At 43.7% G+C, this 21,907-nt stretch overlaps 1 protein-coding gene across 1 annotated transcript in view; it reads right to left on the bottom strand.

The window, feature by feature from the left end:
* Window positions 1-21,907, bottom strand: part of SLC35F4 (solute carrier family 35 member F4) — a 229,206-nt gene that overhangs the window by 26,762 nt on the left and 180,537 nt on the right. The window contains exon 2 of the mRNA XM_027571591.1: window positions 520-705. Coding sequence (XP_027427392.1) covers window positions 520-705 — 186 coding nt within the window. The remainder of the gene's footprint in view (window positions 1-519; window positions 706-21,907) is intronic.

Here is a 21,907-nt window from a genome sequence, read left to right as displayed (position 1 = left end):
AGGAAAGTCTAGAGGTCTTGACTGACCAGTAAATGCTGATCAGGGAGGCAATGCAGTGTCCCGAAGAAGGTGCAAAACTGGGAAAACTAAAAGGGTTCCAAGGACCGCCAGTCCTGACGGGCACAAAAGCAGAGTCCATGATTTTACTGCTGTTTTCATTCTCAGAGAGGGAGTAGGCTATTACTCAATCCCAGGGTTGAGATCAAAGATGCTGGCGTTGACATCTTCAAGATGAGAAAACTAGTTACCTTATAAATGTAACTGGGTGTCACTGTTTAATCCTGTGTTAAGCACTTCAACGACCGTCTTTGGTATTTGCTTTCTCTGCTATACTGTACGCCACTAACAGATCCTAGCTACACATTTCCCTTCTTCCTTCTTCCACTTGATAAACCTTCCCCACTCCCATCTGACAGTCCATGTAACGTCTCTACATTCTGGGCCAATGGTACCATCTTTCATGGCTGGTTAGAAGGTTAGCTAGATGTACTGTTATTTAAGAGGAGGCCACCAGAGTACCTGATCTGTTCTGCCTTTCGACTCTGTGTCCACAAACTCCAGAGGATCCTCGGCTCTGAAGTTCAAAAATAGGAGCAGAAGAATCTTCGGTGACAGAAAGAGGGGAGAGTTGTCTACTGATACCACTGTGGGAACTGGGGCAGTTGGCTCCTGGTTTACATCGAGTAACTGAGGATCTGGAGGTACCTGGGAAAAAAGAGTTCAAAGCAGTTTGAGAACTTTCCAGAGGAAAAACTGGAAACAGAAGAAAAAAAAAAAGATTTTTTAAACTTTATTTATTTAGGAGAGAGACAGAGAGAGAACGAGCAGGGGCGAGGGGTGGGGAGAGGGATAAGCAGACTTCCCGCTGAGCAGGGAGCCCGACCTCAGGACCCCAGGATCATGACCCGAACTAAAGGCAGATGCTTAACAGACTGAGCCACCCAGGCACCCCCAAACTAGAAACAGATTTTAAATGCCTTGGCAGTAAAATACATGGCAGCAGCAATCACAGTCCTGATATCAGGGACATTCATTGAGCTCAATTCTAATTTTATAAGAGGGGCTCCTAAAAAGAAAATTCTATATTGGCAAGGTCTGTGTCCCTAAGATAAAGGGTCTTTTTAGATAAATCTGTCAACCAAAAATGAACTTCAGAAAATGGTGTTTGGGTTGATACATCTGTTCTGAATTAGAACTGTTAACACAGTCAAATAGTTTACCTCAAGGGAAGGAAACTGTCCTGTCACGCTTGCTTCTTCCCTTCTCCTCCTAAGATTGACTGTTGAATTCTTGACTGGTGAAACTGCCAGAGGTGTCTCCTATGAAGCCCACTCTACACTTTTCCACTGGATTGGTCACAAAAATCCGACTTGGTTGTGTCTCCGCAATCACCTCTGGCCTCTCTCCACTCTTACAGAGGAAAAACCCAGCCTTCAGAATCCTCCACAGGCTAAGCCCCACCTGATCCTGATTAATCTTCTAAGCACCCCTGCCCAGGGTGGGCCAGCTTTATGGGCCTGCAACCGGTGCAGCCACACCAGGCTCAGAAGGACCTCACATGCCTCCCCCACAACAGTGCATAGTTGCCATGTGGAAGTGCTTTTATCTTTCTTTTTTTAATTTAAATTCAATTAGTCAACCTATAGTACATCATCAGTTTTTGATGTAGTGTTCAATGATTCATTAGTTGCATATAACACCCAGTGCTCATCACATCCCGTGCCCTTATTAATGTCCATCACCCAGTCACCCCCTCCCCCCAACCCCCTCCCTTCTGTAACCCAGTTTGTTTCCCAGAGTCTCATGATTTGTCTCCCTCTCTGATTTCTTCCCATTGAGTTTTCTCTCCCTTCCCCTATGATCATCTGCACTATTTCTTATATTCCACATGAGTGAAATCATATAATTGTCTTTCTCTGCTTGACTTATTTCACTTAGCATAATACCCTCCAATTCCATCCACGTAAATGGTAGGTATTCATCCTTTCTGATGGCTGAGTAATATTCCATTGTATATATGAACCACATCTTCTTTATCCATTCATCTGTTGAAGGGCATCTCATGTCCTTCCACAGTTTGGCTATTGTGGACATTGCTGCTATGAACATTGGGGTGCAGGTGCCCCTTTCACTACGTCTGTATCTTTGGGGTAAATACTCTGTAGTGCAATTACTGGGTTGTAGGGTAGCTCTATTTTTAACTTCTTGAGGAACCTCCATACTGCTTTCCAGAGTGGCTGCACCAGCTTGCATTCCCACCAAGAGTGTAAGAGGGTTCCCCTTTTTTCCACAGCCTCACCAACATTTGTTGTTTCCTGTCTTATTAATTTTAGCCATTCTAACTGGTGGTATTGTGGTTTTGATTTGGATTTCCCTGATGACAAGTGATGTAGAACATTTTTTCATGTGTCTGTTGGCCATTTGTATGTCTTCTTTGGAGAAGTGTCTGTTCATGTCTTCTGCCCATTTCTTGACCAGATTATTTGTTTTTTGGGTGTTGAGTTTGATAAGTTATTTCTAGATCTTGGATACCAGCCCTTTATCTGATATGTCATTTGCAAATATCTTCTCCCATTTCATAGGTTGCCTTTTAGTTTTGTTGACTGTTTCCTTTGCTGTGCAGAAGCTTTTTATCTTGATGAAGTCCCAATAGTTCATTTTTGCTTTTGTTTCCCTTGCCTTTAGAGACGTGTCTTGCAAGAAGTTGCTGTGGTCGAAGAGGTTGCTGCCTGTGTTCACCTTTAGGATTTTGATGGATTCCTGTCTCACATTGAGGTCTTTCATCCATTTTGAGTTTATCTTTGTGTATGGTGTAAGTTTGGACCAGTTTCATTCTTCTGCATGTGGCTGTCCAATTTTCCTAGCACCATTTATTGAAGAGACTGTCTTTTTTCCACTGGATATTCTTTCCTGCTTTGTCGAAGATTAGTTTACCATAATGTTGAAGGTCCATTTCTGGGGTCTCTATTCTCTTCCATTGATCTATGTATCTGTTTTTGTGCCAATACCATGCTGTCCTGATGATTATGGCTTTATAATACAGCTTTAAGTCAGGCATTGTGATGCCCCCAGCTTTGGTTTTCTTTTTCAACATTCCCCTGGCTATTCGGGGTCTTTTCTGGTTCCATACAAATTTTAGGATTGCTTGTTTCAGCTCTGTGAAAAATGTTGATGGTATTTTGATAGGGATTCCTTTGAATGTGTAGATTTCTTTTATCTTTGAACTTATTTTCTGTAAGTGATTTCCAATGGGATAATGGAGCACATGCAGGGGGCTTGGGCTCAGAGCCTCAGCTCAGGCGTGGTCTTGCCTCCTGTTGCCTCCCCACCTCTTGGAGTGGGTTTTCAGCCACCACTCCCATGTCTTTGCTTTGCAATCCTACAGGGACCTGAGTCCTGGTGTGGAGAGTGTTGGGATCTCAGGGTGAGACCACCAGTGTCTGTGGGGGCCTGCACTCACCCAACAAGTATCCCTGTGTCCAAGGGAACAGACGTTAAGTAGCAAATAAAAAATGGAGAAAGAGAAAGAGAGAGAACATAAGAAAGGAAAAAGCCATTTTCTGCTTTTTGGAAAAGGGGCTCTACATTTTCACTTTGCCCTGGGCCCTCTAATTACACAGCTAGCCTTGCTCCAAGCTGAACACTCCATTCCAACTAGTTCTGGCTGTGTTCTGACACCTTCCTCTCACTACTGACAAGCTGTAAGCCTTTAACTGGGTTGTTCCTCTACCTGGAATACTCCGAATCTACCCAAATCTTTAAATACCACAATCAAATCCTGAATGGTTCATGCAGTCTTTGCTGTTAAGTCACATGCACCTATACTTTCTTTGAACTTTTACTGTCTGAGCTCATTTGACAGTAGTCTTGCACTAGCTGTCCCAAGGCTTGACTTTCTCTTGTGTGAATGCTTTCACTCTCTCCATCTGCAGAAGCTGCCTGATGCCGGAGACGGCATTCTCTCTCTCTTTCTCTCAGTAAACTTTTAATTTTGAAATAATTTTATATTTACAGAAAAATTGAAAAGACATTTGGGTTCCCATATGCTCTTTACCCAGTTTCCTCTAATGGTAACATCTTGCATCACTCTCCCCGCTATGCATTTGTCAAAATTAAGAGATTAACATTGGCTATTGTTATTAACCACGCTCCAAACCTTGTTTGGATTTCCCTAGCTTTGTTACTAATGGCCTTTTCCTGTTCCAGGACCCCACCCAGGACACCACATTGCATTCAGTCATCGTGTCTCCTTGGCTGCCTATGTTTGTTCACAGAGTACATTTATTTTTCCTTGAAAGTTATGAGTTTCTCTATCTCCATGGCTACAAAGGGAAGAACAGAGGCTATCATCCTCTGTGGTCGTGGAGGCTATGTCTTGTTGTGGTGCTTCTGAGATGGTAGAAACCATCAAATGAAGAGCAAAATCTTGAAACAGCAATGGCATCTTGGCTTTAGTTTGGCTTTGAATAATCATGTCACGTACTGTGTGAGTTATCACTTGAAGCAATCAAATCAGAACCTTGAGAAACAGGGATATCCAGAAAAAGAAAGCTTGAGTTCCTGGACCATGGTCTCCAACAAGAACCTAGCAGGACAGCAGAGTAACTTGGCTGTGAGTGTTAGTTCTGTAGTCCGGGCCTCCTCATCTATGACAAAGTGTTTCTTGTTTTCTGTTCTTCCCTTTTCTTTTTTTCTCAGTATTGGGAAAAACAAGGAGAGATATATAAAAATGGAATTAGCTGTACCATCTATTATTAAGTGTCTTAAGTTGATCTAATTAAGATGTATTATTTAATCTTGGATTCAAAGGAATAAAAAATGTACAGCTACTCAAATAAGCAACAGAAGAATTACATATTGATTATTATGCTTAAATTAATGCTATGTTAATGCTGTTATTATAAAAGTGTCAAAAATACATAAGGTTCTTATTTTACATATCCAAGATGTTTCCTATGCCTTTCACAACTATGTTTCTAATTGAATATTTCAAATTCCCTGAGAAGAGTCTGTCTAAAATTCAGTGAACTCTCATTTATTTATGCTCTTTAAGAGGGGTTGATACTCTAAGAGTCATTTTTAATTTATCTTTCAAGTATTTTTCATAATTTATTTTACATGAGTTGTGCCTTCTCGTGTTTTCTTATGTGAATATCATGTTTCATTTTGTGATCATTCGGCAATGATCATTATAGGTGGACAAGAGGTGGAATTATAGGCGGGAAAGAGGAAATTCCAAAATAGGTTGGGAAGTTAGTTGAGCAAGGACTGAGATAAAACATTGGCCATAGTTAAAAAGTTGGTAAATCATGTGCAGCTAGGAGTGTTGGATTTGTAAGCCAAACTAGCGATTTCTCTTGCTTCCTCATTTTCACTGAAGTGTTGTTACATTCTGGCTTCTGTACCTCCTGGTCTGTATGCAATAAGGCTCAACACCCTTTCCTGCTGCCAGTTGCCTCACACCGGTTGATTTATGAAAGAGATCCGAGGGCAGTTGACCCACTGGAGACACTGCAGACATTTAAATCATTGTCCTAAAAAGGCAAACTTTAAACTTCAGAGCCAAGCCCAGAGGCAATGTTCAGGGCTTGGGCCATGAAACCGTCACCTCCAATCCTGGAAAACAAAAACACTGCCCCATGCTACATGGTCGTGTACCCTTCAATTACTATAAAGCCACCTCTGACAAAAATAATATTCAGAACGTCACCTGGGGTGCAGTCAAGGATCATAAATAAATCACGCCTATTTTCAATTTTCTATGCCACAGTGAGTGCCTGGGCATTGCAAATTCAGTTAGTGAACAGTGTTCAGACTTTAATAGATATTGAGAGTAAAGTGTATTAGAAGTGATAGGTTGGAAGTCTCTCATTAGTCACACCAGACGGTCCCCCCCGACCCCTGTAAAGACATCTGCTCACTTGAGCCATAGCAGTAGGTCTATCTTGTGCCATTTTTCATATTTGTCCAGGCACAAGAATATAATTTCTTCATTTGCACTGGTTAGGCTCTGCAGGTTCCCCAAATTGATGTAACTCAACAAGTAGTTATTAAACACCTATTCTAGGGCAGGTATTGTCCCTGGAACAGGAGTTAGACAAATGAAGAATACACAGTCCGTGCCCGCACGGGGCTCTCAACATAGTATTGGAGTCAGACTTGTAACCAATTAAGCATAATTTAATGTGAATTGGAGGGCAAGAAGAAAGGGAGTGATTCATTCTGCCAGGAGCAGGGAAGTCTCTAGGAGTGGCTACATCAAAGTTGGCTTTGAAGGATGAGCAGGACTTTGCCGGGCAGAGTTCTACACTGAGGAATAAGCAATAGAGTCTGAGGCAACCACAGAGGCAAATACTCAGAGGGGTAAAGAGTGTGCTATGAGACAATGATAAGATGAGCAATTCTAAAATGCTGAATTCTGAGTGCAAACAAGCCTTGAAAATCCTTTGAGCAGTGTTGCTCAGATTAAATGTTCCACGGAACGTGCTCAATACATGCAGACTATTATAACAAAAAATAAACAGGTAAACAAAAATGACTATTAGCAGTACTTTATCAGTTAGAATATCTGACTTCATATAAAAGAAATCCAAACTTGACCTGGTTTAAGCAAAAATGTAGAATTTTTAGCTTAGCAACCAAGGGAGAGGACAGCCAGGAATGTCCCTAAACCTCAGGAACACCTGGGCCTGGGGCTTGGTGTAGGCAAATAGTCCCCCATCTCTCACTGCAGGTACCGGCCGCATGTCTTCTCACTTGGCTGTCATCTGGTTTTCTCTGCAGAACATTTGGTTGTTTGAAGCTCCCAGGTTTCCAGTCTTACAGCTAGAAATCCAGTTTCCCAGAGTCAAAAATCTTGAGGAAGGATCTTGTTGTGTCTTATACTGACACCTGGTCCAGCTTCTGTGGCCAGAGAACACTGTGACAAAACGGGAAAGGGCGGGTGGGGCTGGGCAGACAGGGCCTTGGGCAACTCCTTAGCAACGTCAAAGCAAAAAGTAAAAAAGTAAAGCAACCGCCTACCCAGAGTGTAAAGTGTAGGGTTCTCGGAACACAACTTGAAAAGCCAAGCAATAAAGAGTAACTAGGAAAAGCTCTTTGGAAAGTAGATGAGAAGCAAAGTGTCAGGTAAGGCTCTGTGTGAGCAAGTGCAAGACGACTTGGAAGATAATAGACCAGACTCTAAGATATCATTCTAAGAAGAGCCCTGACATTGACTCTTATCTCTCATGAACACAAAAGGTCAATGACACATTTGGTTCTACTAAGCATTATCCTGAACAGTGAGATGGAGATCTTATCCTCACTTGCCCCAAGCTATGGTGCATACCTACCTGAAAGACCACTGGTAGCCCTGATGCCCAAACCTAAAGGCAGAGATAATGAAAATACAGAAGGCAATTACACAATCCAGGGGATGGTGGGGGGTGGGGGTGGGAAGGAAAGTGGGGTTGGAGAGGTAGGAGCTGTATGACCAGAGGCAGCATAGTATCCTGGAAAGACTTCCGTGAAAGGCAAGATACCAACCGGCTATGTCCCCTCAGGGAAATCACTGGACCTCTCTTTGTCTGTATTCTTTATACTCTGAAATTTAATGATTGAACAAAATGGTTTCCTAAATCCCTACAGCTTTCTCTCCATTAAGGATTTAAAAAATTTTTTAATTTAAATTCAATTTAATTAACATATACTGTATTATTAGTTTCAGAGGTAGAATTCAGTGAGTCATCAGTTGCTTACAACACCCAGTGCTCATTACTTCAAGTGCCCTCCTTAATGCCCATCACCCAGTTACCCCACCCACCTCCCTCCAGCAACCCTCAGTTTGTTTCCTATAGTTAAGAGTCTCTTATGGTTTGCCTCCCTGTTTTCATCTTATTTTATTTTTCCTTCCCTCCCCATGTTCATCTGTCTTGTTTCTTAAATTCCACATATGAGTGAAATCATATGGTATTTGTCTTTCTCTGACTTATTTTGCTTAGCATAATATCCTCATTGCAAATGGCAAGATTTCATTCTTTTTGATGGCTGAGTAATATTCCATTGTGTGTATACATATATACATACCACATCTTTTTCAAACAAGCAAATCATGTTTAACCATAAAACAAACTTTGTCTATTTTCAACTAATTTTTTATAGTCATTTATATTAGTCAAGGTTCCAGAAGCAAGAGAGAGCAAACTCAAATTAGGATACTTTATTTAAAAGGTGGTCAAGGTACAGGGCTATGGGGCCATACGGTGCCCTAAGCCTGCCACTGTAGCATCACCTGTGAGCTTGTTAGAAATGCAAATTCTCAGCAGCCACCTCAGACCTATTGAATTAGAAACTGCAGTGGGGGTAACCTATGGTTTAAGAAACTCTCCAGGTGATTCCAATGCAAGTGAAAAGTTTGAGAACCACTACGTGTGACACCACAGGAGGGAGGGTAATATCCAGGTGTAGCAACAGTTCTTACTACACTTAGGCCTGAAGGGACAAGGAGAGGGAGTGATTAGAAAAATCTGGAAGGAGGGGCTTGCCTGATATGAGTTATGACTTTTCATCAAGGTAGGCACCCAGCTAGGGCTTCCTGAAAATACTCCTTTCCTTTGATATCTCTTAGGGACTCCCCATTGATTAGTAAGCCAAAGTCAGAGGATGAGAGAGCCTGTTTTCTGCAGTCCTTTTAGTTCAACCACCACAAAGAAGGGCAAGTAGAGAGAGATTATGGGGCAGGTGGAAAGAGAATTTGAAAGGGCAGAGGCATCTGATCTACCATGTTTCTACAATAATAATATTATAATCACAAAATGAGGGGCTAGGCCACATGATCTTCTAGCTTTAAGCTTCTTTGATTGATGATTCTTCTTTGATGACTCTTCCAACCAATCTCTTGAAAATCATACTTTAAGCATAAAACTAACTTTGACAATTTTCAAATAATGTTTTGTAAGTGTGTTTCTTTTAAATATCCGTGATCTTTTCTGTGAAGATGTTACAATCACTGAAGAAACATCGAAGACAGAAATGTCTTGAATTTTGACGTGGAGTTGGTTGGAAGCCACGATTATTACTTTGACATTTTATCTTATAAAAAGAGATAAGGTATTAGCAATTCAACAAAAGATTATGTGAAAAGCTGTATTTCAGCTTATTTTTAAATTAATATTTCATCACATTACAATGGCAGCAAATATTCCTTGTAGTGAGGGAATATTTACTGTTGTATTGGTTGGGTTTTCATTGAAGTCCATATGAAATTTGCAAAAAAAGCTATTTATTAGGTAAACACTTAGTCCTAGAATTATTGAAAGGGGTCAGCACGGTGGATGTTTTTACAAGCAATACACCAACTTTCCATTTCAATCTCTACCACCTTATTCTTTAAAGCCCAAACCCTCCCAGCACAGCACTGCCTTACTTATCACATACTATTCACTCTCTGTAGCTCTGAACACTTTTTTAAAAAAGATTTTACTTATTTGTGAGAGACAGAGAGAGTTCAAGCAGGGGGAGGGGCAAAGAGAGAGGATGAAGGAGAAGTAGACTCCCCACTGAGCAGGGAGCCCAACGCAGTGCTCCATCCCAGGACCCTGAGATCATGACCTGAGCGGAAGGCAGATGCTTAACCAACTGAGCCACTCAGGCACCCCTGAACACTCTTGATTCATTTCCTAGAGAAATATCTTTTAAAATAAACTGGCTGTTGATTATATTATTATCCACATTTTTTGTATCAAAAAAATTTTTAAGACTTGTTAATTATCTTATTGCAAATGATAATCAAATGTCCATTAACTAAAAGTTAGATTTTCAAGATGTAAATCTGAGATGTTTGGGTACCTACACATGTGTACTAAAGTGACCTTTTTAAATCCTTTAAAGCCTAATTAATTTTTATTCACCTAAAACCTACAATTGGAAGAAAGGACTAAAAATTGTTCTATTTCTGCTATGCACACCTTGTCCCTAAAACAATATTAATTTATTCTATATGGAATGTGATTTATTTTCCCTACCAATAACTACCTTTAAAACTAAAAAGTATGTCGCTGCTCCCTATTTTTACAATGTAAAAACAAAATGTCTAGCACTTATTTAACACTTACCATGTGCCAAGAGCTTTACATATATGATCTCCTGACAACACAATACTGTGGTGTGGATTTTACTATTCCCATTTTATAGATGAGGAAAATGGACCTTCAACAGCCCAAATAAGTATTTTCAAAAGTCAAGGCAGGTCCAGTTCCAAAGCCCATATTCTTTCCAGTATAATTTGTTGCCCTTCCCATTTCAGCCAATCAGCATTGTTGAGCTCTTTCTGTATGAAGGGGAAATAGTTCTGTGGTACAGAAAATAAGGACAATTATTGTTCAGAGAGCGGCAAGATTAATTTCAGCCTGGACAATTACAGAATACTTAGCAGAGGATGATGGATTCCAGCAGATGCTAGCACAGGGCAGGGTTTGGATAGGAAGAGAGCCTAGAACAGCTTCCAACAAAGAGAAAGTAGGGATTTTGCCCTTTTAGTTGCTAGGAGCAAAAGAGGTATTTTGAAGAGGGATGATGAGTTGGAAGCAGAGTCTCTTGAAGGCAAAACTGGCAGGAGAAGGCAGGATGCACAGAACAGATAGAACCTGGAAGGAAGACATCTATTTGGAAGCAAAACATGCTCCTTAAAGAGAGATAGGACTTCCCCTGTAGAAACATGTATGGCAGTGGGACCCTTTTTTCCCTGCTAAGATCCAAGCATTCACATGATAAAAGTCAAAAGAACACCAATAATAACAGTATCTTGTGCTTATAAACTGGTCATACTTACTCTTCCTGGTCATGATCTCACCCATTTGTGATACAACCAGAGCACCCTTTACCCCAGGGCCTAGAGGGACTTCATTCTTACTTGGGCAACCCATATATTTGTCAAGTGCATGTTCTGGATTTATACTCTAAAGAAGAGGTTGGTGGGGCCCCTGAGTAGCTCAGTCAGTTAAGCATCCAACTCTTGATTTCGGCTCGGGTCATGATCTCAAGGTCGTGAGATCCAGCTCAGTGTCAGGCTTTGTGCTGGGTGTAGAGACTGCTTAAGATTCTCTCTCTCTCTGCTCTGCCCCACCCCCCAGCCCCCATCCATCTTACATTTCTTCTGGCTTCCTTCTCCCAAACAAAATATCATCCTTAAGAGCTGCTTGTTTAGATCATTTCTGGACCTACATCTCCATCCAGTATCAAGCATTTACTGCCTCAGCGCTGCTCAAAGATGTCACCCCTCCCTCAACTATGGCTCCAACCACGCCCGTATTTTATTAAGTCTACAGTTTCCCTACTTCCAGCTAACTCTTATCTTGCCCATCCTCAGTCTCTGACTACGCAGCCTGTGATTCCTTACACCTTCATCATCTGGAGAGTTAGGTTATAGGTTAACCTTGATGATTTTTGCTGAACACTCATAGATCTGGAATGGATTTTTAAGTATTCCCAAGGTACCTAAGAAAGAATTTTAAATCTATTTGGCTTATCCTAGATATGAATCAGCAGAAAACTATAAAATTGCCTTTAACATTTTTTTTCTTTGGTGATAGCCTCGGTCTTAAGTAATTTCCCAGATGATAGAAAGTGTCTTTCATTGCAAAAGAACAAATAACAATTTTTTAAAAAATCTCTAAGCCCCATTAACAATTCCCTGAATGTTTTTTAATGTGAATACCTTGGGCCTCTGTCCTACTTTTAACTGCCCAGCACTCAACTCCCTTCTCATTTAAGGGGACCCTCCCCCTGCCAATTACATAAGTCTTGTTGGGAAAGTGCCCCATATCCCACAGTGGAAGCCAAATGAGGCTCTAAGAGGTCTACACCTCTCCCTGCCCCCAACAACAATAGGGGGCAGGCATGACTGGATTTCACCCCATCAGACCCTCCTATCCAGAACTTTAAATTTCCAGAAACCAGGATGGTTCAAGTTCCACGAGCAACAGTGGCAGCCCGGGGGTAGATAAGTGATGGCAATAGCAGCATCCTGGGGGCCTGTCCCGGCTGCTCAACTGTGAAGCCCCTCAGTTCCTGCACATTTTCCAAGGTTCTGTGAGTCTCTCCACCCCAGTCCACCCAGTAAATTTCTCTTTTGCTAACCAGCCATAACAACTTCAGAGGCTCCAAGCTGAGAGCCCCATCAGAGACGGACTCTCTGGGGCCTCAGGCACACCCAACCCCACAGTACCCTCCTCTCCTGTCCGTTCCTCCTTCTCTCTGATGTCCTCACCCACTACTTCCCTTGTCACCTTCTCTATGAGTGACATTTTCTGTTCTCAGGGAGGGTTCATTGGAAGATTTAGGAAGATTTTCTGGAATTCTTGCCAGCTGCCCTATGAGAACCCAATGGCAGACATTCTTAAGGGGGTGTAGCTGTCCATTACCTTTGCTGAACACCAGGAAGCAACTATTCCCCCCACCCCTGGAAGGGGGCTGGCTGACTCCTAGGTGAAGGTGGAATGGGAGGACTTCATGATGCACCAGCCCCACTGCTCTCCTGTGTCGCTCCAGGCACTGATGCCAACAGCAGGTGGAGATTCACTGGCCATACAGTAAAATGGCCTGTCCTGATGGCTCTGAGATACTCACCTTAACTCAGGAAAACCAAAAGAAATTTAGGATCGACTTTAGAACATTTCCCAAAGAGATCAGCTCAATAAATTGAAGCAAGATAGATAAGAAAATGCCATGCCATATGAAGAAAATAAAAGTAAAAGTGCTACCCTGGTCTAGTATAAATCTATACTTGGCTACTCCTGGAGTATTAAGTGCAGTTCTGGAAATTGTACCTTTGAATATATACCCCTGTGTCTCAGTTGGTAAGATACTGGCATTAAGACTACACAACTATTTTGCTTTTTATAATACCATATACACTATTCTTAAAACACATATAAATAATGTAATGGTATTAATCATATTTTACATGAATTGACTAATTTTACATTAATCATATTTTAGATGGAGTGGGAGTGTTTATGCTTGAAGTAATAACTTCTTGTTAAAATAAGTAACTGATTCTTATTTGTTTTCTAATCTTGGGTTTTCATATGTTGAGCTTGTTTCCTTGAATGATCCTGTTTGCTTTTCATTAAGCCTTCACATTGTCTTCTAGTTGAGCCTTTGTCTCTTCTGCTCCTAAAGCCTTGATTTCTTTGTGATTTGAACTGAAGTATTTACCCACATGCAGGTGCACATGAAGGGGACTAAGATCCCTATGTACCTTGCGGCATCACTACCACCCTCCAGCGATATCATTATTGCCCTGAAAATCTTGGAAAATACACCCTGCTGACTGTAGAAACCCTTTACTTAAAAATTCCTTCCTGGTAGGCTCTTCTGGAATACATTTTCTTTCAAATGGCCCTGGTGAATTTCTTGATTGATAGAGTAGACAAAGCATTCACAAGGCAGTGTCATAATTCACTGTAGTCAAAAACCAATTCAGGATAACCCAAAAGACCTGTGGCTATTGGCCTAATTGTGCGATAACACGTTAATTAAGAAGTTACTGATGCCGGGACGCCTGGGTGGCTCAGGAGGTTAAGTGCCTGCCTTCGGCTCGGGTCATGATCCCAGGGTCCTGGGATCGAGTCCCATGTCAGGCTCCTCGCTCAGAGGGGAGCCTGCTTCTCCCTCTGCCTGCCGCTCCCCCTGCTTGTGCTCTCCCCCTCTCTCTCTCTCTGACAAATAAATAAAATCTTAAAAAAAAAAAAGTTACCGAAGCCTACTATGTGTCTGGCCCTCTGCTTAGTGCAAGGAAGTCAAGAAGGCATGATACCTACCTTCATTTTCTTATGGTCTAAAAGGGGAAAAGCCAATTACACAGGAATTTCCACAAACAGCACTAAAGGCTGAATGGGTGGACAAGCCACCTTTTAATCTGGCAGCCAACTGACTGCTCAGCCCTTTGCAACTGCCAATGGTCCACCAGTATCTTCTCGTTTGGGAATTAGCTTTTAAACCATAAGCTTATGGAAGAGTTCACAAAATATTTATGCCTTATGCATGAGCAGAAAAAAATAAATGGGTAGAAGGGCATGCCAGGGTATAGCTAATGTTGTTGGCATCTACATCTGTCACCAGGGAGGAGTGCAAGGCAGGAACTGGCAGAGGCAGCTGCTTGGGCAGCCCACTGTGATTCAGGCCACATCTAAAGACAACTATTCACAAGTTTCTGCCTTGAGGGATATGGGGAAACCTACATGATCAGCATCAGGTCATTTTCACAATTGTCATGGACTGACATGGCGCTTGAATCTAAACCCACAAGGTTTAGGCCAAGGTCCACATTCACACAAGCCTTTTCCCCACTCACATAGATTCCACTGTCCCTTCAATGTCCTGCTGAAGGCCTCACATCAGCTGTCTGGGTCTGATGTCCACTTCCAAGGGCACTCACTGCCACTGAATGGCTTAAGCAGGGAAATGGAATGACTAGGTCTGGGTTTTTAGAAGAGTGCTCTGCAATGTGGAGAATGGCTTGAGAGGGAGTAAAATCAGAGATAGAACGACTTGTTAGGAAACCACTGGAGTGGTCTGGGGGAGAGATACTAGTGGTCTTGCAGAGGTGGTAGCAGTGAGGTCAAAGAGGGGTTGAGCTGAGAGCCATTGCAGAGATAGAACTGACATAATTTGGTAAATGATTGGGTGTGGTTGTAGAAATGAGGGTGAAGGAGTAGTCAAGAATAAGTATCAGTTTCTGCCCAGGACAAGTGAATTGATAAGGCACCATTCTTAGACATGTTGAGTTTAAGGTACATGAAAGTCATCCAAGAGAGATGGACGGTGGGCAGTTGGACACAGAGGTCCAAAGTCCAGAAGACAGGTTTGGGATGGAGACACAGATTGGAGAGTCATCAGTATATGGACAAGTCATTGAAGCTATAGGAGAGGTTATGGGTTGAATATGTCCCACCCTTTCTCAACACATGTTGAAGTCCTAATCCCCAGTATGTCAGAATGAGACCTTACTTGGAGATAGGATCTTTATAGTGGTAATCAAATTAACATGAGGTCTTTAGGGTGGGCCCTAATCCCATAGGCCTGGTGTCTTATAAAAAGGGGAAATTTGGATACAGACACACAAGTAGGGTAAACACCATGTAAGATGAAGGCAGGTACTGAGGTGTTGCTTCTGTAACTCAAAGAACGCCAAAGGCTGTCAACAGATCACCAGGAGCTAGGTAAGAAGCATAGAATAGATTGCCTCTCACTCGCGCGGGCAGGAAGAAACCCTGCTGACACCTCGATCTCAGATTTCTAGCCTCCAGAACTATGAGACAATACATTTCTGTTACAAGCCACCAAATGTGTGGTACTTTGCTATGACAACCCTTGTAAACTCATACTGGAGGGAATGAGATCATCCAGAGAGAGAATGCTGAGAAATGCAGGTAACTAGGGCTGAGACTCAAGAAAACTATTAATTAAAGGGATATGAACCTATTTAAAAAAAAAAAAAAGGCAGCCAAAAAGTGAGGGGAAGAAAGAGGGGGATGCAACAATATAGAAGCCAGAGAAAGGGGGTAGGAGAAGGCAGCCATGGTGCAGAGTTTGGCTTTGGTCATTGTCAACTGTGGAAAGAATACTGTTTGGTGGAGTAGCAGGGGCAAAGGGATCAGCGTTTACAGAGAAAGGCATGGAAGGTGAGAAAGCACAAGCAGGAAGCGTTGACAGCAGCAAATGCAAAGAGAAAGGACACAGTTTCTATACAGATTTTGGAAATACAGAAATCATATTATTTTAAGGAGTAGACAAATCATCCCAAATCTGTTATGTAGGGGGTGGGGACGGACACCTATGCAGATGAATGGATGCAGGGAGAAGACCAAGTCTCTCTGCCTTGGTGTACGGTACACTTGGGGCAAAGAAACCAGAAAACAGGTGAATTCTATCCCAACATGGAAAGCCCTGATATAGTGACAAATCCTGGGCTTCATGGAAATGAGGAGCTGCAGGATGGAAGAAAGATGGCAGAGCCAGGTCATTCAGTGTACTTTATTTTTTTTTTTAAGATTTATTTATTTATTTGAGAGAGAGAGTGCATGAGGGGGAGGGGTGGAGAGAGAGAATCTCAAGCAGACTCCTTGCTGAGTGCAGAGTCTGACTCTGGGCTCCTTGTGGGGCTCGATCTCACAACCCTGAGATCAAAACCCGACCCAAAACCAAGAGTTGGAAGCTTAACTGATTGCACCACTCAGGCACCCAAGGATAGTCTTGTTACAAGAAAGATAATCTCTTATTCACAGTGCAAAAGATTCATAAAAATCATGCATGGTGCTGTAATTTAATAGGAGAAGATGTGAAATTTTCTTTAAGTTTCCTGAAATCTTCCTACCCAGAATCTGAGGGAACTGATTTGTCATGTTAATCACCTCCCTGCCCCCAGGGTCCTTTCAAATGTTCAATCGAAATCCTCACTATCAAGGCCATTTCTTGGCCAGAGATGAGGGATAAATATTATTAAAGTGTTTGTTTTATGGGAGTAAATTATCCCCTGGGAGTTCTGTATTCGCCCACGTGAGGCAAATCACAGCAGCTAGGCAAGTGTTGGAATGCGTACTGAGCTGGTACTGACAGCTGAGCATAATAGATTTAAAAATTCTCTTGCAGAGGTAGCTCTTGCAGTCTGGTAGGCATGCTCTCCTCTTGCAATCCTAAATTAATCTAATGGAGTGGAAGATACTTCAGATGTTCACACTGTCTGGAAGATGACTTGAATTTACTGCAGGAGCCCTGGAATAATTTAAAGGGTCCTGCTGGCATCGCCTTCTAAACATTCCTTGAATCTATCTCCTCTTGCCATCCTTACCCCTCCAATTCCCCAGATGATGCCCTCCTCCTTTGGCTTTTTCTTGAATAATTGACTGCCATGAGCTTCCAGCCCCCAGGATTGCACAGGGTTGCTGCCACATGAGGATGGAAGTTATCTGCTATTAGAGAGAAAACTCCGGGTTAACCTTGACCCACACACTCTACAGCCCAGAGACTAATTTTCCTGGCTACCATTTGTTTTGGCTAGAGGAGATTTGGCAACTCTCATTCATTCATTCATTCATTCATTCATTCATAAACACTTACTGAGGGGTCTCCTGTGTGCCAGACACTAAACTAGGTTATCTGAGCTATAAAGAGGGTGAAGACCAAGTCTCTCTGCCATGGTTCAGAGTATACTGGGGCAAAGAGACTGGAAAACAGACAAATTGTAACCCAACATGGAAATCGCTGATAATACTGACAAATCTTGGACTTAATTAAAATCAGGATCTTGAGGAACCTGAGCCTGGAGGGTAGGAGAAACTGCATGACTCCAGAAGGAGGAACAATACTTATAGGGCAACCACTTCAGATGAAGAAGACAAGACTGGTCACACAGAGTAGAAGCATTAACATAAAAGAGACAGAGGAAGGCAGGATAAGAAATTAACCATCTAGGGCTATGAACGCACAGAAAACTCTGGGGAACAGTCCTGGGGGACATTAGGTGGTGGAGAAATTGAGGCCAGCAAACAAAACGAAGGTAGGTCCAAGGCAGAAGTAGAGTCATAGAAGTAAGAATTCAAGTGAAGAGAATTTTAAAAAGGAGATACCAGTTAAGCATGTCAAATGCTACCAGGAGGTCATCGAGACTGAAGGTGGAAGAAACACCCATTAATTATGGCAATAAGGATGTCACAGGCGACTTACGAAGCAGTTTCAGTAGAGAGGAGGTGAAGGAAGTGGAAGGAAGAGGCATGGAGGCAGAGGTTTGAGAAATTGGAAGGATTTAGCGTCAGGGTTGAGTGAAGTGTTATTCAAGATATAGGGGAAAGTTCCAGCTATGATGAAGTAACCTGTACAGGATTAGTGCTCCCTCCCACTGCAAACAAAATAAAACTGGACAAACCATAGAGGCAACTGTTTCCAGGCATTAGCCAACAGGTGGCATGAGACTGCAATCTCTAAGAAAGGTCGCAAGGTGAGCCCCTTGATCTCCAGCTTCTGCTTAGAGACAGTGTCCTCCCTGTGGAGCAGAAAGGTGAGTCCGAGCAGAGCCGTGAGGCACCACTGAGGAGAGGAGGCAGCGATCGAAGTTTGGGGCCACTAGAATTCATGGGCCGGTTAGAGAGGATGGACTCATGACTCCCGACACTATCACAAGCAAGTCCAAGCTCGCCTGTTTCTCTAGCCATGCCACTGACCACTTCCCCCCATCCAACCCCTGGGCCCATATTCTGTGAACTCGTATGTGAGCTTCAGGACTCAGGTCAATGTTGCCTGCCCTCGAGGGCATTCCTTGACCACCTGCTTTCCTCTGTGCGTGCCCCACTTCCCTACTGTCCCTGCCCCATACCATACTGTTCTATCCCTTCAGTATTTTTATTTATACATTTATTTTTCTCCCTGGCTTTTAGCTTTTTAATAGTATGGGCTCTGTCTTGGTCATTTTTGTGTCCCCAGTCCCGGCACTCAGTAGATTTCATGAGCATTTGTGGAGTTGCCTGGCTCTTGAGGAGAAACTAAGTGTAGCACCTAATCATGCTCTTTATGTTCAGTAACTTTAATGCGTCTATGTTTTATCACTTAACACATGCTCAAGAAACATGTTTAATGACTAAATGAATAAATTGACAAGATTAGAATGCCCTAATTAAGTTTAAGAACTAATTCTTACTTGTTTTGAGTCTCTTAGTCCTTTAGGAAAGGATGTTAGGCACACACTCACTATTCAATAAATCCTTGTGAAACTGGTTGATTAGCAGGAAAGTCAGTAAACTCCAGACACATCAAGATTCCCTCACCCCCACCTAGAAGCAGCTTCTCAGCTCCTTTTGAATTCTCTGGCCCAGCTACTCACCTCTGCTCCAGCCTCCATCACATCCATCAGAGTGACCCAGAAGTCCTGCGAGGTGTCCACCTCTGGCCCCCAGGCCTTCAGCAGCTGCTCACACACATGGGCCTGCTGCCCGCATCTGCCCCCCAGTCGTTCCCTGGTGGGCCGCTGCAGCAGCTTGCAAGATGGCCTGGATACCAGCATGAGTATGGTCGTGGCCACGGTGGGTTTGGGGGTGTGGGGAGCATCACAGCTGTCTTGGTGGACCAGAGCCTGCTGAGTCCTCTTAAGGTGGAGGCGAACCCCAACATCCAGACCGAGTGCACCCAGAAGAAGGAGCAGGTCAAGACCCTCCCTCAGCAGTAAGTTTGCCTCCTTTAGCGACAAGGTGTGGAACCTGGAGCAGCAGAATGAGATTCTGGAGACCAGGTAGAGCCTCCCACAGCAGCAGGAAACAGCTCAGAGCAACAAGGACAACATGCTCCAGAGCTACCTCAACAAGCTTTGTCGGCAGGTGGACACCGTGGTCCAGGAGACCCCAAAGCTGCAGGTGGCACTGGGCAATATGCAGGGGCTGGCGGAGGACTTCAGAATGAATACAAGGAAGACACTGAAGAGTGTGCAGAGATGGAGAATGCATCTGTCACCATCAAGAAGGCTGTGGGTGAAGCTCAGGTGAACGAGGCAGAGCTGGAGTCAGCCACAGATCTCCGACACCTCCGCGGGCCTCTCCGTGGACAGCAGCCGCTCCCTGGACCAGAGGGCATCATCGAGAGCTCAAGGTCCAGTACCAGGAGATGGTCAGCTGCAGCTGGGCAGAGACTGAGGGCTGTCCCAGATCAAGTAGTAGGAGCTGCAGAACTCGGCTGGGAAGCACGCGGATGACCTCTGACGCACCAGGAGGGAGATTTCCGAGGTGAACTGCAACATCAGCCGACTCCCCGCTGAGGTCCAGGCCATCAAAGGCTAGAGGGCTTGGGTGGAGGCTGATTGCCGGGCAGCCGGGGTGGGGGGGCACACAGTAAGGACACAGCAAGTTGAGCAGGACTTGGCGCAGTGGCTGTGCGAGTAGCAGGAGCTCAGGAATGTCAGGCTGGCCCTGGGCAGGGCAATCGCCCCCTACCCAAGCTGCTGGAGGGCAGGGAGAGCCGGCTGGAGTCTGGGATGCAGAACGTGCATATGCATACGGGGACCACCAGTGCTGCTCAGGTGGGCTGAGCTCAGCCCACCGGGTCTCACCAGCCCTGGCCTCCACTCCTTCCGGTCCAGCTTCAGCTCTGGTGGGGGCTCCAGCTCCTTCAGGCGGGTCAGCGCCTCCTCTCGTCAGGCCGTGGTTGCCAAGAAGATCGAGACCTGTGATGGGAAACTGGCATCCGAGTCCTATGATGTCTTCTCCGAGGGAACAGCCACTGAGGTCCCTCCCAGCCGCCCCCCTCCTGTAGCTGCCCTAGAGCCTTTGAGGAAAGGAGCTGTGCAGGGGAGCATGTGGAACAGGAGGCCCACGCGAGGCTCAGCCCCAGGCCTCAGCCTACCCTTGGGGGGAGTCTACTCTCCTAAGGACCCCATCTGGCCCATGCCCCCAACTAAAAAAACCAATTCAGGTGTCTTTTCCAAAATAAAGCCTCAGCTGGTTCTGAGCACCCCCCCCCCACGCCCATCAAAAGGGATTTTCTCATATTTGCATCTTTGAAATGTGAGCAGGAAACGGAAACTGCACTGGCAATTAATTGCTTTTAGATCTCATGAATGCCAGATGCCGTTGACTCCAAGGGGCTATCACATCTAAGATCTGGGCAGTGAGAACAGGATGGTCTTTGTGTCTGTGTTTCTGTCTCCTGGATGGAGGCCACTAACACACCTGCTGAGTTGGCCTGATGAACAGGTGCACAGAAAAGAATCAGCTTTCCAGGATTTCTGGCAAATCTTAATAGAGTAATTATAAAATTTATCATGTATGTGGCTCCATCAGGGGTTTAGATCAAAGTGAAATACATGAGGCTTGAGATCTACAAAGTCTTGTTGAGGGACAAAAAGACAGTCTGCCATACACGCCCCAGGGAAGATGACAGGCTGTGCCTCCCCCTGCATCCCCTTCTCTCCTCGCCAATGGGATGCTCACAGTCACAAGCTCTGTGGTCTCTCTGTACTCTCAGAGTCTCCGTTGTTCCAGTGACACTTTCTGATCTCCCAGTAACTTGGAATAACATTCACAAAGAGGCATTTCTATACAGCAACAGTCAGAGAAAACTTTGTCCCATCTGAGATTTAACATGAATTCTTTTTCTGGAAGCTGCTGACAGCGTAGCTTCCAAGGATTTTCTAAGGTCCAGCATGGCTTCTGGCAGAGACTCCTTAGAGCCTAATTTCTGCACTACAGCACAGTTAAAGAGCCCAGACTTGGAAGTCAGATGACCAAGGTTGGAATGTCAGCTCTGCTTCTCACCATGTTGTGCTCTTGAGCAAGCAATCTTTCCTTTCTGAGCCTGCGCGTCTTCATTGGCAAGAAGGAGAGTGGTTATCTACCTAGCAGGGTTGTTGTAAGGATTAGAGGAGATAATGTACTTTGCTGTTATTTTATTTGCAGAACATTATAGCACCTGGAATGGTGCCTTTCACCCAGAAGGCTCAAAAACGATTTCCTGATTGAATTTTATTTTAGCGCAAGGCATATACCATAGGCAAAATCTGACTTATAAATGGGAGTTTTTCCCAATTTTAAACGCATTTCCCCATATAAACAAAGTTATAAATTGTGGTTTGACCACGGATTGGTACTCAAGTCCCATTTAGTGCACAGCGTTGCTAAAATACTGTACATTTGCAGTGGGGAAGCACAGTCATTAAGCAAAACAAGACAACATTGACTAAAAAACAGTTTTATATTTACCTTGAATGTTTGTGGTTGAGGAAAAGTAGATTTAATTTAAGGAAGAGGAAGAAGTTGTAAATAATTATTGGAGGGGATCCTGAGGGAAACTACTGTGTATTTCCCAAAGACTCTCTGTGTTGATGCCCTGCATCTTTATTCTGTTTAATTTCCCATCAGACCTTAGGACTTCTTCTTTGATACAGGTA

Source organism: Zalophus californianus, chromosome 6 (assembly GCF_009762305.2).
Source record: "Zalophus californianus isolate mZalCal1 chromosome 6, mZalCal1.pri.v2, whole genome shotgun sequence".
In the NCBI taxonomy this organism is placed as follows: domain Eukaryota; kingdom Metazoa; phylum Chordata; class Mammalia; order Carnivora; family Otariidae; genus Zalophus; species Zalophus californianus.
The sequence above is the reverse complement of the archived record's forward strand: the minus strand, read 5'-3'. Positions and strand labels throughout refer to the sequence as shown.